Genomic DNA, 19,493 nt, shown 5'->3' with positions numbered 1-19,493 from the left:
GCATGATCTTAAAATGGCGATTCATGCTCTGACACACCTTCAGTGTGGCTAAATTACATTAATTCTGCAAAGATGAGGGGCCAAAATTCAGCCAGAGTGTTGTAAAAGACTCATTGCCAGTTATCGCAAATGGTTGATTAAAGTTGTTGATGCTAAGGGTCGCCCAACCAGTTATTAGGTTTAGGGGGCAATCGCTTTTTCACTACAGGGGTCTGTAGGTTTTATGTTTAATCTGGTTTTTATTGAAAAGAACTTCAAAACAAACAAGGAACAAAGGATTCAACAACATAAAAAGTATTGAGTACAAAAAGAAATCTCATATGCAACTGTATATCAAGACCTGTAACCAACAAGTCCCGAAATAGTATAACTTTCAGGTCAAAATCATTTTCAATCAAGTCCAACAAGATCTGAAAAGAAAAAAAAAATCCATGGCGGATGTAGGTATCCCCTATCCAGGGAGACTGTAGGACCTTTGGTGATACGTATGAGGTATCCTCTGAAAGAGAGCGACCCAAACAAGAGGAGCTAGGTCACTCCAAGTAATAATGGTATAAACACGAACGGAAAGAATGAGACTAAGAAGAGGAATATGAGGGAGGAGAGAGGATGAAAAAAAAAAAGGGGGGGAGGAGGAGAAACCATGGAGTCTGATATAGAAGGGGGCAATTTGCACCCCTATAATGACGTCCATCTAACCCGTATTGTTCAATCTATCTTCCTTATGGCTTAGAAAAGTGGGATTGAAAGTCCTGAGAGTCCATAAACAAAATCCAAGGACTCCAGACCTGCAGATATTTCTCCATTGAACCGTTAACCTCAGCGGACAATTCCTCCATACTTTGAAGGCTGGTCATCTCCTTGACCCATTCAGACACACTAGGAGATTGGGAGGATATCCAATGTCTCGGGATCACAGTGCGCGCAGCAGTTAAGCAGAATCTTAGGAGCCCCTTTTTCTGGAAGCGAAACGAGCCCGGGAGGATAGATAATAAAGCCACCTGGGGGGAGTTGGTCACCAAATGACCACTAATGGCTTGATAAGCGGAAAAGATAGAATCCAAAAATGGCTTAATGAGCTTACATCCCCACCAAATGTGTAGCATGGTACCTCTCTTTACTCCACAACGCCAGCACCTATCGGAGACGGAGGGAAAAGCGGTGTGTAAGACATCAGGACAGCGATACCACCTGGTGAGAATTTTGTAATTCTTTTCCTGTGCGGCACAGGCAATAGAGAATTTATGTGAATATACGAACGCCTTCCTCCACTCCGCCTCCGATATGGCAACTCCCAACTCACCCCGCCACCTCTCCACATACTTGGGGAACTTGTCTTTGGTATTTTGGTTCAAAAGAGCATATATTAAGGAGACAGCATGTGCAGGCGGCGACCCCAACAGGAAAATCTTTTCAAACGGCGTAGGAAGGGAGGAGTATTAACCTGCGCCCTCTGGAGACGAGAGGAAGGATTTTAGTTGGAGGTATTCCAACCAGATGGGCCCCCTCCCTCTAACGGCTGAACTGATTCGAAAGCGGGCATGGCCGAACCCTTGAGGACATGAAAGCATCTGGTATTGTCCCCTCTCCCACCCAAGAAAACGATCCCTCTCCACCCCCGGGGAAAACTCCGGATTAGAGAAGAGAGGCGTAAGTGGTCCACTGCCTAACGACAGAGAGCCTCTGCGGGTCTCCAGACCCATCCTCTAAGTGTATCTTTAAGGAGGTCAGCTTCAGAACTGAATTGACCTCTACATTTAGGGCTGATCCAGGGAAGGTTATGGAGTGGAATTGTAGAGCTAATTTGTTCTATTCCCACCCATTGTTTGTCTGAACTGTGGAACTGCCAGTCTAGCATGCGTGTCAATAGCGCTGCTCTGTGATACAATTTGAAATTCGGAAGACCCGCGCCCCCTGAGCCTTTGTGCCTATATAAAGTACCCATGCCGATCCGGGGACTACCACCCCCCACACATATCGAGATGGCTGATTGGATTCTGGAAAAGAAAGAAGGACAAGGAATTAGAGGAACTGTCTGGAAAATATACAGGAAACGAGGAAGTACATCCATTTTTATCGCATTTATACGGCCGAACCATGAGAGCTTCCGCTTATCATAGCTACCTAAGTCTTTCAAAGTCTTATCCAAAAGGGGTTGGAAGTTTAAAGAATATAGTTTAGTATGATCTGTCTGGATGGTTACTCCCAAGTATCTTAATGCTGTTTCCTGACATTTAAACGGAAAATTATTTTTAAGATGTTGAACTTCATCTCTAGATAAAGTTATATTAAGGGCCTCTGATTTAGAATAATTCACTTTAAAATTACCGTATATACTCGAGTATAAGCCGACCCGAGTATAAGCCGACCCCCCCCTAATTTTGCCACAAAAAACTGGGAAAACTTATTGACTCGATATAAGCCTAGGGTGGAAAATGCAGCAGCTACCGGTGAATTTCAAAAATAAAAATGGATGCTCCATACCGTTCATTATGGCCCCATAGCTGTGCCATATAGTGCTCTGCACCATTCATTATTGCCCCATAGCTGTACCATAGAAAGCTGTGCCATATAGTGCTCTGCACCATTCATTATTGCCCCATAGCTGTGCCATATAGTGCTCTGCACCGTTCATAATTGCCCCATAGCTGTGCCATATAGTGCTCTGCACCGTTCATAATTGCCCCATAGCTGTGCCATATAGTGCTCTGCACCGTTCATTATTGCCCCATAGCTGTACCATAGAAAGCTGTGCCATATAGTGCTCTGCACCGTTCATTATTGCCCCATAGCTGTGCCATATAGTGCTCTGCACCGTTCATTATTGCCCCATAGCTGTGCCATATAGTGCTCTGCACCGTTCATTATTGCCCCATAGCTGTGCCATATAGTGCTCTGCACCGTTCATTATTGCCCCATAACTGTGCCATATAGTGCTCTGCACCGTTCATTATTGCCCCATAGATGTGCCATAGAAAGCTGTGCCATAGAAAGCTGTGCTGCTGCTGCTGCAATAAAAATAATAAATGACATACTCCCCTCTCTTGCTTGCAGCTCCTCAGCGTCCCGTCCCAGCGTCTCTCCGCACTGACTGATCAGGCAGAGGGCGGCGCGCAAACTATATACGTCATCGCGCCCTCTGACCTGCACAGTCAGTGCGGAGAGACGCCGGGAAGATGGAGCGGCGCCCGGCGTGTGGAACGCGGACTGGTGAATATGACATACTTACCTGCTCCCAGCGTCTCGCTCCTTCCCCCGGACAGCTGGTCTTCGGTGCCGCAGCCTCTTCCTCTGTCAGCGGTCACTGTTACCGCTGATTAGAGAAATGAATAGGCGGCTCCGCCCCTATGGGAGTGGAGTCCATATTCATTTCTCTAATGAGCGGTCCCACGTGACCGCTGAACAGGGGAACAGCTGCGGCACCCGGAGACCGTGGGACTGCAGGGACAGCGCCAGGAGCCACGGAAGCAGGTAAGTATGCCTCAGCGCCCTCTCCCCCTCACCCGCCGACCCTGCCGCCGACCGTGACTCGAGTATAAGCCGAGAGGGGCACTTTCAGCCCCAAAATTTGGGCTGAAAATCTCGGCTTATACTCGAGTATATACGGTACTAAGATGGCCAAATGTCTCAAATTCTTTGACTATGGAGGGGGAGGAAATGCGAGGCTGTGATATAAACATGAGAAGGTCATCTGCATATAAGGCCGATTTTACATTGACCTACCCCAACTGGAATACCGTGAATGGCGGGGTTCTTTCTAATGGCTATTGCCAGATGTTCCATTCTCAATACATACAAGAGAGGGGACAGAGGACACCCCTGCCGTGTACCGTTGTTGATGTGGATAGGGGAGGACAGGAACCCATTAACCCTAACCCTAGCTGTAGGGCCCCTATAGAGAGAATCTTCTCAATAAATTTGGTGCCCAGGCCCAATTGATGCAAGGAAGCCGACATGAAGCTCCAACTGACCCGGTCGAAGGCCTTCTCTGCGTCAACCGAAAGCAAACACAATGGGAGTGATCTGGACCGAGCCATCAGGAGAAGAGTTTTATACGTATTATCTCTGGCCTCTCGGCCCTTGACAAACCCTACTTGATCTGAATGAATAACCCTGGGTAACAAAGGTGCCAACCTATTAGCCAGGACCTTCAAAAATATTTTGATGTCCACATTAATCAACGAGATGGGCCTATAATTGGAAATTAACAATGGATCTTTCCCTGGTTTTGGTAAAACGCTGATGTGGGCCTCCAGGGACTGGGACACGAATGGGGATCCCTCTGACACAGAACTAAAGACTTTTGTTAGGAAAGGGACAAGCTGTTCGCTAAATACCTTATAAAATTTTGGTGTGAACCCATCAGGCCCTGGGCTCTTTTCCACAGGATTTGATTTAATAATGGCAGAAATCTCTTCCTCTGAAAAGTCCTCCTCCAGAGAGTCTGCGAGTTCAGGATGGACAGCTGGAAGGGCGTTTTGTCTGATATAGTCGTTTATTTTAAGGTGAAGAGATGAAGCTGACATGTCCCTGAATTGTCCCTTAATATTATAAAGGTCACTATAATAAGCTCGAAAGGATTTGGTAATTTGGGTTGGATCCTGTGTGCGGGCCCCCCCGATCTGCATGATTTTTGGGATATAACTAGTGTCCTTTCTGGGATGTAGCACCCTAGCCAATGCCCTGCCACATTTATCCGCATGTTCATACATAAATCGATGGAATCTGATTTTTTGACGGGAATATTTTTGATCCAGTAGGACCCTAAGCTCCTCCCTTGCTTTTAACAGGTCCGCATACACAGAAGAGGATAAAGATTGTTTGTGAGGATTCTAATGTATTAATCTGCTGGAGCAGACTGGAAATTAGAGAGGCCCTTTCTTTTTTCAATCTAGAGCCATGCTTAATCAAAAGACCCCTTATAACACACTTAAGTGTTTCCCACTGGTTAGGAAGGGACGTCTGATCACGTTCATGGATTTCTAGAAATTCTGAGATAGACTTCCTAATCTCCAAAGTGCATAGAGGGTCTTTAAGTAAGTTATCGTTGAGACACCATGTCCATGGTCGATGAAGGCCATTTGGTGGGATAAGATGGAGAAACACCAGAGCATGGTCCGACCAGGCAATGTGACCAATAGAATCCTGGGCTTGCCAGGTCAGGGCATGCTGGCTTATTAACAGCATATCTATGCGGCTGTATGAAGAGTGAGTCGGGGAGTAATACGTATAGTCCCTATCCGTAGGATGCAGGACTCTCCAGGCGTCTACCAGGCGTAGGTTCTGAATCCTATGTTTAAAAGCATTGATACGTCTACGGGGCAGGAAATGACGCTAAGATGAAGTATCCACCTCCGGATCAAGGGTAAAATTGAAGTCACCGCCTGCAATCAGAGTCCCCTCCCTGAAATCCGACAGGAGCGTCAGAATAGCGGAACAAGCTAAAGTCGGATCTTTATTGGGTAGGTACCAATTAGCTATGGTGAATACCATTGAGTTAATGCGAAGTTTTAGGAGAATGTACCTGCCTTCTGGGTCAATCCTAGAATCCAGGACTGAATGAACCAATGACTTATGTAGGGCTATTGAAACCCCTTTTGACTTTGAGTCGGGGTTAGGGCTGTGAAACCAAGAGCAATAATATCGATCCTTCAGGGTGGGGAGACAGCCAGCCTTGAAATGAGCCTCTTGGAGCAGGAGGATGTGAGTCCGCTTTTTATGCATATCATACAAGATCTGGGACCTTTTCTGAGGGACATTCATCCCTCAGGCGTTGATGGATCCTATGTTAATCCGTTCCATGGTAATGGTAAAGTACTTTATAAACAGAGGAGGAAAAGGGAGAGAGAAGAAAAAGAGAAGCAAGAAGAAAAAGAAAAAAGGGGAAAAAAAAGGACATAAACAAATAAATTAAAAAAAATAATAAAAAATTTATGGGAGGGGGAGGAAAGAAGGGACAGAAGCAGACACAGGAGTGAGTAGAGGGAAGAGAAAGGAAAATATAAAAGAAGAGTCAGCAGGGGAGAGAATAAAAATGTAAGGGAAGGAAACAGACAAACGTACTAACTAGGTTAGAGTGAGTATACTAAGATACAAAGGAACATGTACCAAAGGATGTGCGAAGTGCACAAGTATTGTTGGGAAAATTGTTTAGGCTACTTTCACACTAGCGTCGTGCACTGCACATCGCTATACGTAGTTTTGCAGAAAAAACGCATCCTGCAAAAGTGCTTGCAGGATGCGTTTTTTCTCCATAGACTAGCATTAGCGACGCAGTGCGACACGTCGCAACCGTCGTGCGACACGTCGCAACCGTCGTGCGACGGTTGCGTCGTGTTGCGTCGGACCGTCGGCACAAAAAAAGTTACATGTAACGTTTTTTTGTGCGTTGTGTGCAGCAATTCCGACCGCGCACGCGCAGCCGGAACTCCGCCCCCTCCTCCCCGCACCTCACAATGGGGCAGCGGATGCGTGGAAAAACAGCATCCACTGCCCCTGTTGTGCGGCGCTTCCACCGCTAGCGTCGGTGCGCTGCAACGTCGCATAGCGACTTGCAGTGCACGACGCTAGTGTGAAAGTAGCCTAACGTCCAACAATGTGACGTGAATTCCCGGTGGGGACTATGCTTTCCATAGAGGGGCTCCCCTCACCAGGCCGAGACGATACCAGAGCTAAATCTGCCCCCTAAATGGCACCGCCCCCCATGTAAAAACCAAGGAGAACAGAGTATAGTCAAATAATCAGAATATAAGCCCCAGGATCCTCCCTCGCCCAAGACTATTAACCTGTTATCTATGTCTAGGGAAGGGGGAGAAGGTCAGCAAGCCACAGGGTGAAGAAAACATTAATAACCTGATGATGGTTACAAATAAAGATAACTGGAGCAACATTCCACAATCAGTATCTGAAAGCAAAACATGGACACATATTATTGTATATCGGAATAGTGCATTAATTTTGAAAGGAAATCATCCCCAGACCACAGATCTCGAGGAGGGAAAGATTCCCGCCCCCTCCTGCCCCAGCGTTGAGTGGCCCTCGGCAGACGTTGGTTTAACCCACCAAAGGCCTCCACTGGAATAGTAGGCCAGTTCAAAATTTCAATCCGAGGGAGGTTCAAGGTTGATGTAAATTGTAAATGATGCGATGTCCGATGGGGACCTGAGGATATGCATGCGGCCCGCATGACGGACCTGCAAACGGAATGGAAACCCCCAGCTATACGGCAAGTTATGATCTCAAAGCAAATCCAAGAGAGGTCTCAATGCTCTTCTTCTTTGCAAAGTAAGGCGGGACAGGTCCGGTAGGATTAGAATCTTTTGATCCTTGGAATAGAGCAGAGGATCCATCTCTGAGCCTCTGCAGGATGGCTTCTTTTTGTACGTAGTGATGAATGCGGCATATCACGTCCCGTGGACGGTCTGGGTCAGATGCTCTGTGGCCAAGTGCTCTATGAGCTCTGTCCAATTCAATCTCCTTCTCAGGAGGCTCACCCAGAATTCTGTGTTGAAAATGCATTGCAATGTGTGAGAAAGATCTTTAGATTCTACTGACTCCGGTAGTCCCCGTATCCTCAGATTATTGCGCCTTCCCCTGTTTTCTGCATCATCCTGGGCTTCTATCAGGTAGTGAAGCTGGCTGGAGTATATGTCTATTGACTTCTGATGAGAAAGCATCTTCCTTTCAATATCTTGGATTCTGTTAGTATGGTCCTGGACCTGAGTATCTACTTGTTTAACTTCAGTGCGCAGAGTATTCAATTCTGACCTGCAAGCCTGCTCCAGCTGTGTTATGTCTCCATGTCCTCTCTTGTAGGAATAGCTGTTAACCTGGTTCGTAGCTGAGTCAGCTCTGCTACAACTCCTGAGGCTTGTATGGCAGAGGAATGTGTGTCCCCTCCCCTGGGATGAGCAGGAGAAGCAGAAGTCTCCTCCAAAGGGGAATTAGCTGGGGATTGTAGTGCGCCCTGGTGAAAGTGAGGGGGGAGGCAGTTCCTCAGAACACCCTTTCTGCCTCTGGGTCTCATCAAGGGTTACCCCCCACCCAGATTCTGCATGCCATGTCTGAGTCTGGCTAGAATGACCAGCTGCCATCAGTGTACCTTGTGCGTCCATGTCTGTGCTGTGCCAGTCCTGGTCATCATTCATGGTGAAGGGAGACAGCAGCCCATCCCCCTGTGCTGTGCTCTGTGGCTGCTTAGACGACCTCCTTGTTTGAACTCCTGCAGCACTGAGTGATGGTATGGGAGCTGAAGTCTGTACAAGATCTCGCTCTCCTTCTCTGGCTCTCACCTCGCTCTCCTGTAGCCCCAAGGCATCTGCATAGCTGGAGGGGGCGGCGGCCATGTTTTTGCCACCCTTACTGGCCGGGGTTCCCAGAAGAAAGTTCTGTATGCCTCTGGTGCTGGATGAGAGGCTCTTGGATCTGCTGCAGGCTGACCTCCCCTTTCTCCTACAGCTCATGTTCTGAGCAAAACGCCCCAGGGAGTTCACAATCGACTGGGCCCGGAGAAGAGAGCTGAGGTGAAGTGTGTCCTCACTCCTCCATAGCCAGGACACGCCCCTAGGGGGGGCCTGTAGGTTTTGATTTATTTTTCCCTTAATATTAAAGACCTTCATTTATAAACGGCATTTTGTGTTTACTTGGGATATCTTTGTCTAATATTTACATTAGTTTGGTGATCTGAAACATTTAAGTGTGACAAACATGCAAAAGAATAAGAAATCAGGAAGGGGGCAAACACTTTTTCACACAATCGCATGTTCAAAGCTGAATAGTATGTGCAGACGATCCAGAAGTGACAGCGCTTTGGACGCAGCACATATTTACTGTGTCCAAAGCGCTGCTGTCTATTGAACGCAGGTGAATCCGCATGTGTTCACTGAACTGTGCAGATTCACCGCATCCAATACATTCTATTGGTGACACTAGCCTCCGCAAGAGAAATTGGCATGCTGCGGTCTGGAGAGAAACGGTGCATGCCTGCCTCCGCGGGTGATCCGCAGGCGTCTCTGGACGCATAGTGGACATGAGATTTCTTGAAATATCATCCACTATGCTGAAACATCTGGGCCCCGTGGGTTGGACACTCCACAAGTATGTCCAAACCGAAGCGCTTACTTATCATGTACACATACCCTAATAGTATGTCATTTTTGTATTTATTTATTGTAGGCAGACCCTACAGGGAGCAATCAGCTGGAAGACAACATTACAGTACCATCTGAAATCCTCGAAACCAGACTACATGAAATCAGTAATAAAGAAAGTTTATCAGTTAAAAAGCAGCAGGTATTGTACATACTGCAAAAATACATACATCCTCAGAATTATGGTAACTTGTATGCCAGCTATAGTCTGATTATTGATCACTTTATAAATGAGAAATTCTGTAACTCTGTAATATACAGCACTGTATCATTTCTGTCTCAGGATTCTCAAGATATGGAGATATTAGTGTGCATTCAGTGAATTAGAACACACTGGTTTCCATTCAAAGGCAGAAAACCCCATACACAGCTGAGCCTGCTCTCATCTGAGAAGTGGGTCCGGTTGTATCTATTCTAGAACATGCTCTGTGAGCTAAACAGCCTGGATTCCAGAATGATGCATTGTAGTACATTATCAGTGAGGTCATGGCTGCTGCTGAACTTAAGGTACCTTCACACTAAACGATATCGCTAGCGATCTGTGACGTTGCAGCGTCCTGGATAGCGATATCGTTGAGTTTGACAGGCAGCAGCGATCAGGATCCTGCTGTGATATCGCTGGTCGTTTAGGAAAGTTCAGAACTTTATTTGGTCGTCAGATCGCCGTGTATCGTTGTGTTTGACAGCAAAAGCAACGATGCCAGCAATGTTTTACAATGGTAACCAGGGTAAATATCGGGTTACTAAGCGCAGGGCCGCGCTTAGTAACCCGATGTTTACCCTGGTTACCATCGTAAAAGTAAAAAAAAAAAAAACAGTACATACTCACCCTCTGATGTCCGTCACGTACCTCGCCGTCCGCTTCCTGCACTGACTGAGCGCCGGCCGTAAAGTGAAAGCACAGCACAGCGGTGACGTCACCGCTCTGCTGTTAGGGCCGGCGCTCAGTCAGTGCAGGAAGCGGACGCCGGGGGACGCGAAGGTGAGTATGTACTGTTTGTTTTTTTACATTTTACACTGGTAACCAGGGTAAACATCGGGTTACTAAGCGCGGCCCTGCGCTTAGCAACCCGATGTTTACCCTGGTTACCCGGGGACTTCGGCATCGTTGGTCGCTGGAGAGCGGTCTGTGTGACAGCTCTCCAGCGACCAAACAGCGACGCTGCAGCGATCGGCATCGTTGTCTATATCGCTGCAGCGTCGTTTAGTGTGAAGGTACCTTTAGCTCACAGAGCATTGCCCAGGCTGCATACTTCTCAGCCAGATAAGGGCTAGCTACTTACCAATTTATAAGTGTGGCGAAATAACAATTGAACAATTGTTTATTTACAGCATTCATTTTGCAGTAAAACTGACCTAGAAATACAGTTCTCTAGGTTAGTACGACTACGGTGATACCAAGCTTGCATAGTTTTATTTATGAAAAAAAAATTTCTGAAATTTGTAAAGAGGGAAAACTTTGCTTGTCGCCTTTTTCCAAGAGTCATAACTTTTTCAGGATGTGGAGCTAGCTGTGTGAAGGCTTGTCTTTTGCGCCCTTAGCCAATGTTTTTGTTAATATCATTTTGGGTTAGATTCAATGTTTTGATCGCCTTTTTATTAATTTTTTGTGTGTTGTTGTGGTAGCCAAAATACTGCAATTCTATTTACCGATCGGATTAATTTATTTTATATATTGATAGATCAGATTTTTATTGACGCAGCATTGTAAAATATGTGCATGATTGTATTTTTTTTTTTTTTTAACCCCTTCACCCCAAAGCCTGTTTTCACCTTCCTGATCAGGCCAAATGTTTTCAGTTCTAACCAGTGTCACTTTATGTGGCAATAACTGTTGGAACGCTTCACCGGATCCCAGTAATTCTGAGAATGTTTTCTCGTGACATATTGTACTTCACGGTAGTGGTAACATTTGTTCTATATGACTTGTGTTTATTTGTGACAATATTGGAGAATGTAGCAATTTTCAAACTTTTCTCACTTGTCTACTTTTCATCAGCACAATTTTGGAAACAATTTTTTTTTTAAGTAGTAAGGGTTAAAAGTTGACCTGCAATTTCTCATTCCAACAAAATTTACAAAATTTTTTTTTTTTAGAGACCACTTCACATTTTTAAGTGATTTTGAGGGGTCCCATATGACAGAAAATACCCAAAAGTGACACCATTCTAAACGGCACCCCTCAAGGTGTTCAAAACCACATTCCAGAAGTTTAACTCTTCAGGTGCTTCACAGGAATTAATGGAATGTGGAAGGAAAAAGTTAACTTTCTTTAACAAAAAAGTTTAGATTTTTTTTTTTTTTTTTTTTTTTTCTGCAAGAGTAACAGGAAAAAAATCGACCCCCAAATTTGTGTGCAACTTTTCCTGAGCACTCCAATACCCCACATGTGTGGGGAAAACTGTATGGGCGCCCAACAGGTCTCAGAAGGGAAGGAGCGCCATGTGACTTTTTGAATGTATAATTTGCTGGAATCATTAGTGGACGCCATGTCACGTTTAAAGAGCCTCTGATGTTCCTAAAGAGTGGAACTACCCCCACAAGTGACCCATTTTGGAAACTAAACCACTCAGGGATCTTATATAGATTTGTTGTGAGCACCATGAACCCCCAGGTGCTTTGCTGAAGTTTATAACGTTGAGCCTTAAAAATAAAAAAATAATTTGTTTTTTTCCCACAAAAATGTTCTTTACCCCAAATGTTTTATTTTCATAAGGGTAAGAGGAGAAAATGGACTATTGTGCAATTTCTCCTGAGTACGCTGATACCCCATGTGTGGTCAAAAACTACTTTTGAGCCACAGTGCAAAGTTCAAAAGTGAAGAAGCGCCATATTGGCTTTCACAGTTCAGATTTTGCTGGACTGGTTTGAGGATGCCATGTCACATTGGTAGAACCCCCGAGGTGCCAGAACAGCAGAACTCCCCTATATGTGACCCACATTTACAAACTACACTTCTCAATGAATTCATCTAGGGGTGCAGTGATCATGTTGACACCACAGGTATGTCACAGATTTTTTTTTTTTTTTTTGACCTTTTGGAACTTATCTACAGGTGTAGTGACTGTTTTAACTCCATGGGTGTTTTCCAAAAACAATCAGCAGTGGATATTGCTGAGTGAAAATTGCAAACTGCCATTGCAGTCACCAGTACATTTTAGTGACAAGTAAATTGGGAACATTTTTCATAACATTTTAGGATTACATTTATCCAGCGCTCTACGCTGAGCACTTACATCGGGGTTTACATCTTAATCTCAGAGTGATGTGATTCAGATGAAACCCCTGTGGGATCCATTCACTATAATGAGGCAGAAGAGTTACTCTGAACTCCATCTGATCTCTGTTCAGCGGTGTCCTTCTTTTTCAGAAGTGCACAAAACTGTGGCCGATGGCACTTTTATGCAATCCTAAAAAGACGGACGTCACCAGATCACAGGTCATTTGGCATCCACAGTGAATCCATCTGCCTCACAGGGAATCTTCCGCTGGGAATCCGTCTGGATCACGTATTTTAGAGATTTACACAGAAACCCAGGTGTAAGCTCTCCATGAGAGCCGAGCCATACTGTAATCTTTGGGAGGCAGGAAGAAAAAATCAACAGCAGGTTAAGACTTGGTTTTATTTATTTTTTACGCCATTCCTCGTGCAGTATGTGGTTAGACGACTTTATTCTTCGTGTCAGTGCGATTACAGTGATACCAGATTAACAGTGTTTTTTCTGTTTGGTTGCTGTTACACACTGGAAGATGCTTTTTATGCATCACCATATTTTGATAGCTGAAATATGGCAAAATGTATAGCTTACATAGTCGTGTGGGAGCGTTTTTTTTTGCTGGCCAAGTTTTCATTTTTATTGGTACCATTTTCAGGCACATGATATTTTTTGACCACTTTCTATTCCAATTTTTGGGAGTCAGAATTAACAAAAACCAGCAATTCAGGAATTGTTTTGTGGGAGGGGGTTTTATGCCGTTCCACGTGTGGTAAAATTGATAAGACCGTTTTACTCTTCGGGTCAGTACAATCGTAGCGATACCATATTTATTTATTTTTTTGTTTTGGCATTTTTACACCATAAAAACTATTTTATACATAAAAGAATTGTTTTTGCATTACTTTATTCTGAGAGCTATAACTTTTTTATTTTTCCACTGATGGAGTCCTATGGCGGCTTGTTTTTTGCAGGACAAGATGTTTTCAGAGATACCATTTTTATTTACATTTGTCTTTCTGATCGCGTTGAGGTATGATGATGAAGCATAGTTTTGTTTTTTTTGTCTAGTTTTTTCTTTATTTTTTTTAACGGTGTTCACTGAAGGAGTTAACTAGTGGGGTAGTTTTATATAGCTGGTCGTTCCGGACAGAGATGCCATTTTTACAATTTTTTATTAACTTTTTTCATATTGTCAAATCAAACTACCTTATACTGACAGATGAGGAGCTTACAGGTCACCATCCCTGTGTGACTCTGCAGCCATTTTTCGGCTTTGGTCACCAAGTAGACAACCGACACAACACGGGAACACCCTCCCTCTGCGATGCCCCGCGATGTCGCTGTCACTAATGACAGCCGCATCAGAGGGGTTAAGCGTCCACGATCTGTGCTAGCATCGATCGTGGGTGTTTCTGCAGGGTGTCAACTCTCAAATAGAGCTGATACCTGCATTTGATCGTGGGGTTACACAGTGTGAACCCTCGCGATAATCACTCAGTGTATATATACAGCGATTTGCAAGAACGCCAGTCCCGTAGTGCTGTATATATACTCAGCATGTCGGGAAGGGGTTAATGGTGGGGGGAATGCGGATTTGAACTTGTGTATATAGTATTGATGTCATAGCGTTTCATTTCTTTCAAAGATCGACGGATAGTTCGGCTTCACACTAATGCACCCTGAGCCTACAAGACAGCTTGAATTTCTTTGAACTTGATTAGGGCTGCTTATCCACCATCCTTACTATCCTGTTTTGCAACCTTTCATCCATTATTCTCTGCCATCCATGTCCAGGGAGATAAGCTACAGTGACATGGGTTGTAAACGTCTTGATTATGTTGCGCACCGTGGACAAAGGAACATCAAGATCTCTGGAGATGGACTTGAGAGCCAAAATTGTTGAACAATATCAACAATCTCAAAGTTACAAGTCCTGAGAATTGTCTTCTGCTGAAAACCCCTGTGCCAGTCATCACAGTGCTCCTGTGAAAGCCAGCCCGTGGCTGCTGTTCATAGGGAAACTGTTTTTTTTGTTTGTTTGTTTTTTACTGTGTAGAAATACTATACACAATATAATATATACAAGTGTGAGAAATGAATATTCCCCTCTCTCCATGCTCATGGGAGTGGAGAGAGGTGAATATTCATTTCTCTTAAGTAGCGGCATCCGTGATCGCCCGGCCGCTGCAGGAGCTGGCTGCTGCGTCTGACACTGTGCTCACTATTACAGAGAAATTAATATTCACTGTCAGTGCAGTGAATATTCATTTCCTTTTAACAGCGGGTACAGGAGTTAGCCGCAGCAGCCGGCTCCTGCCTCTTGTGACCCGCCGCTCCATCTCCATCTCCTGGACACCTCACTTGAGTATAAGCTGAGGGGGGCGTTTTCAGCACAATAAAATGTGCTAAAAATCTCGGCTAAGGCTGTGTGCACACAATGCGGAATTAGTGCAGATCCGCAGTGGATTTTTCCACGCAGAAACGCTGCAGTTCCGCACAGTGATTTATAGTACAATGTAAATCAATAGAAAAAAAAAAGCTGTGCTAATGGTGCGGAAACCGCTGCTGAACAAAAGAAGTGTAGCATGCTACTTCTTTTGTGCGGAACTGCAGCGTTTCTGATCCCTTCCATAATAGAAATTCGCAGGGGGAAAAAACGCACAAAATCCGCACCTGCGTTTTCTGCCAGGAGATGCGGATTTTGTGCGGAAAATTCTGCACCCCAATCCGCAACGTGTGCACATAGCCTTATACTCGAGTATATATGCTATCTATGTATTCTAACCTGTCACTCTGTAAGTTTACTGCATGCGGCACATGAATTGCTGGCTTTTATTCTATCCAAATATAATATATATATATATATATATATATATATATATATATATATATATATATATATATATATATATATATATATATATATATACAGTACAGACCAAAAGTTTGAATACAGCTTCTCATTTACAGATTTTTCTGTATTTTCATGACTATGACTGAAAATTGTACATTCACACCGAAGGCATCCAAACTATGGATTCACACATGTGGAATTATATACTTAATTTCAGTTATTTTACACTTTTTTTTTTATGTCTTATATTGTAGGTTCTTCAAAGTAGCCACCTTTTGCTTTGATGACTGCTTTGCACACTCTTGGCATTCACTTGATGAGCTTCAAGAGGTAGTCATCGGGAATGGTCTTCCAACAATCTTGAAGGAGTTCCCAGAGATGCTTAGCACTTGTTGGCCCTTTTGCCTTCACTCTGCGGTCCAGCTCACCCCAAACCATCTGGATTGGGTTCAGGTCTGGTTACTGTGGAAGCCAGGTCATCTGGCGTAGCACCCTATCACTCTCTCTCTTGCTCAAATAGCCCTTACACAGCCTGGAGGTGTGTTTGGGGTTATTGTCCTGTTGAAAAATAAATGATGGTCCAACTAAACGCAAACCGGATGGAATAGCATGCCGCTGCAAGATGCTGTGGTAGCCATGCTGGTTCTGTATGCCTTCAATTTTGAATAAATCCCCAATAGTGTCACCAGCAAAGCACCCCCACACCATCACACCTCCTCCTCCATGCTTCACGGTGGGAACCAGGCAGGTAGAGTCCATCCGTTCACCTTTTCTGCATCGCTGGAACCAAAGATCTCAAATTTGGACTCATCAGACCAAAGCACAGATTTCCACTTGTCTAATGTCCATTCCTTGTGTTCTTTAGCCCAAACAAGTGACTTCTGCTTGTGCCTGTCCTTAGCAGTGGTTTCCTAGCCGCTATTTTACTATTTTACCATGAAGGCCTGCTGCACAAAGTCTCCTCTTAACAGTTGTTGTAGAGATGTGTCTGCTGCTAGAACTCTGTGTGGCATTGACCTGGTCTCTAATCTGAGCTGCTGTTAACCTGCGATTTCTGAGGCTGGTGACTCGGATAAACTTATCCTCAGAAGCAGAGGTGACTCTTGGTCTTCCTTTCTTGGGGCGGTCCTCATGTGAGCCAGTTTCTTTGTAGCGCTTGATGGTTTTTGCCACTGCACTTGGGGACACTTTCGAAGTTTTCCCAATTTTTCGGACTGACACCTTCATTTCTTAAAGTAATGAGGGCCATTCGTTTTTCTTTACTTAGCTGCTTTTTTCTTGCCATAATACAAATTCTAACAGTCTGTTCAGTAGGACTATCAGCTGTGTATCCACCAGACTTCTGCACAACACAACTGATGGTCCCAACCCCATTTATAAGGCAAGAAATCCCACTTATTAAACCTGACAGGGCACACCTGTGAAGTCAAAACCATTTCCGGTGACTACCTCTTGAAGCTCATCAAGAGAATGCCAAGAGTGTGCAAAGCAGTCATCAAAGCAAAAGGTGCCTACTTTGAAGAACCTAGAATATAAGACATATTTTCAGTTGTTTCACACTTTTTTGTTAAGTATATAATTCCACATGTGTTAATTCATAGTTTTGATGCCTTCAGTGTGAATGTACAATTTTCATAGTCATGAAAATACAGAAAAATCTTTAAATGAGGTGTGTCCAAACTTTTGGTCTGTACTGTGTATGTATGTATGTATGTGTGTGTGTGTGTGTGTGTGTGTGTGTGTGTGTATGTATGTATGTGTATATATATATATATATATATATATATATATATATATATATATATATATATATATATATATATATATATATATATATATATATATATATATATGTGTGTGTGTTTTGACTAATATTTCCTTTCAAAATGATGTGTAAATGAGAGGATTGCTCTATGTAAAAGCTCATGTTAAAATCGCATTGCAATCAGATGCTAGGTGTGAAAAATTGGATTGTGCTCACATGTCACTTTTTTTGTGAAAAGTTATAAATGTTCATTTTTTTCTTTTCACATTGCTTTACCTCCTGTGAAGCACCGGAAGGGTTAATAAACTTCTTGAAGGTTTTGCGCACCTTGGGGGAGTGCAAATTTTAGAATGTTGTCACTTTTGGGTAATTTCTGTTATATAGGCCCCCCAAAGTCACTTTATATGTGAGGTGGTCCCTAAAAAGAATGGTTTTGTAAATCTTGTTGTAAAAATGAGAAATCGCTGGTCGACTTTTAACCATTATAACTTCCTAAAATAAAAAAAATAAAAAATGTTATCTTCAAAAATTGTGCTGATGTAAAGTAGACATGTGAGAAATGTTATTTATTAATTATTTTGTGTGACATAACTCTCTGATTTTAAGGCCATAAGAATTAAAAGTTTGAAAATGACAACATTTTCAAATTTTTCTACAAATTTCCAATATTTTTACAAATTAATGCAAGTCTTATCAAAGAAATTTTACCACTGTCATAAAGTACAATATAAAAAAGTCTCAGAATCAGTGGGATCCGGTAAAGCGTTCCAGAGTTATTACCACGTAAAGTGACACTGGTCAGAATTCAAAAATTTGGGCTGGTCATTAAAGGGAATCTGTCACCTCATTTTGCCGCTATAAACTGCGGCCACCGCCATTAGGGGCTTATCTACAGAATTCTGTAATGCTGTAGATAAGCCCCCCGATGTAACCTGAAAGATGAGAAAGAGGTTAGATTATACTCACCCAGGGGCGGTCCGATGGGCGTTGCGGTCCGGGTCCTCCCATCTTCATACAATGTCGTCATCCTCCTTGCTTATGTTGCAGCTCCTGCACAGGTGTACTGATTTGCCCTGTTGAGGGCAGAGCAAAGTACTGCAGTGCGCAGGTGCTGGGCCTCTGACCTTTTCTGGCGCCTGCGCACTGCAGGCAATACTTTGCTCTGTCCTCAACAGGGCAAGTAAGTACACCTGTGCAGGAGCCGCAACAGAAGCAAGGAAGAGAACGTCATTGCATGAAGATGTGAGTCACCGGACCGCCCCTGGGTGAGTGTAATCTAACTTGTTTTTCTTATCTTTTCAGGTTACATTGTGGACTTAGGCTTCTTTCGCACTAGCGTCGGCCCGACGTGCCGACGCGCGTTGTGAAAGTGGTGCCCGACGTGGGCAGCAGAAGCAGTCTTACGACGCTTGCGCTGCCCCATTGTAATGTCCGGGGAGGAGGGGGCAGAGTTTACGCTGCGCATGCGCGGTCAAAAATGGCGGACTCGACGGTCCGCCAAAACACGATGCAACTGTCGCACGACGGTTGCGACGTGTGGCCATACGTCGCAATGCGTCACTAATGAAAGTCTATGGGTAAAAAACGCATCCTGCAGACAACTTTGCAGGATGCGTTTTTTCTCATAAACAACGCATTGCGACGTATTACAAATGACGCTAGTGTGAAAGTAGCCTTATCTACAGCATTACAGAATTCTGTAGATAAGGCTGCTTTCACACTAGCGTCGGTACGGGGCCATCGCGCTGCATCGGCCCGACGTACCGACGCATACGGTGCAATAAAATGCCCGACGTGGGCAGCGGAAGCAGGCTTAGGACGCTTCCGCTGCCCCATTGCAAGGTCCGGGAAGGAGGGGGTGGAGTTTCGGCCGCTCATGCGCAGTCGAAAATGGCGGTTTCGACGCACAAAAAAGTTACATGTAACGTGTTGTTTTTTTTTTGTGGCGGCGGTCCGCCAAAACACGATGCAACCGTCGCACGACGGTTGCGACGTGTGGCACTGCGTTGCAATGCGTCGCTAATAAGTCTATGGAGAAAAAACGCATCCTGCGGGCAACTTTGCAGGATGCGTTTTTTTCTCCACAACGACGCATTGCGACGTGCAGTGCCCGACGCTAGTGTGAAAGTAGCCTAAGCTCCTAATGGCGGTGGCTGCAGTTTGTAGCAGCAAAATGAGGTAACAGATTTCCTTAAAGGTCAAAATTGGCTCGGTCACTAAGGGGTTAAAGCACACGTTGATGTATATAATTTCTATTTGGGAAACACTTTTTGCACTTTTTAATATAAATTTCTATGCATATTTTTACAAAACAATTTTACATAGATGCATTTTTTTTTTCATACAATTTTGCATGTATAATGTGCTGAGTGTCATTCTGACAATGTGCCATGTGTCTAATTTCAGTAAATATGCAGGTATTAGGGTTAAGATCAACTTATTATTTGGTAACTTACCCGTATATACTCGAGCATAAGCAGAGACCCCTAATTTTGCCACAAAAAACT

General features: G+C 44.1%; 1 protein-coding gene across 2 annotated transcripts in view; it reads left to right on the top strand.

Moving 5' to 3' along the window:
* The window catches only part of LOC143783077 (uncharacterized), a 65,491-nt gene that overhangs the window by 28,693 nt on the left and 17,305 nt on the right, over nt 1–19,493 (top strand). For both annotated transcript variants that reach the window (XM_077271320.1, XM_077271311.1), the window contains exon 6: nt 9,175–9,291. In XM_077271320.1, the coding sequence (XP_077127435.1) occupies nt 9,175–9,291 (117 nt within the window). The remainder of the gene's footprint in view (nt 1–9,174; nt 9,292–19,493) is intronic.

Source organism: Ranitomeya variabilis, chromosome 1 (genome assembly GCF_051348905.1).
Source record: "Ranitomeya variabilis isolate aRanVar5 chromosome 1, aRanVar5.hap1, whole genome shotgun sequence".
Taxonomy (NCBI): domain Eukaryota; kingdom Metazoa; phylum Chordata; class Amphibia; order Anura; family Dendrobatidae; genus Ranitomeya; species Ranitomeya variabilis.
Note: the sequence above shows the minus strand (reverse complement) of the source record. Positions and strands in the feature narration are given on the sequence as shown.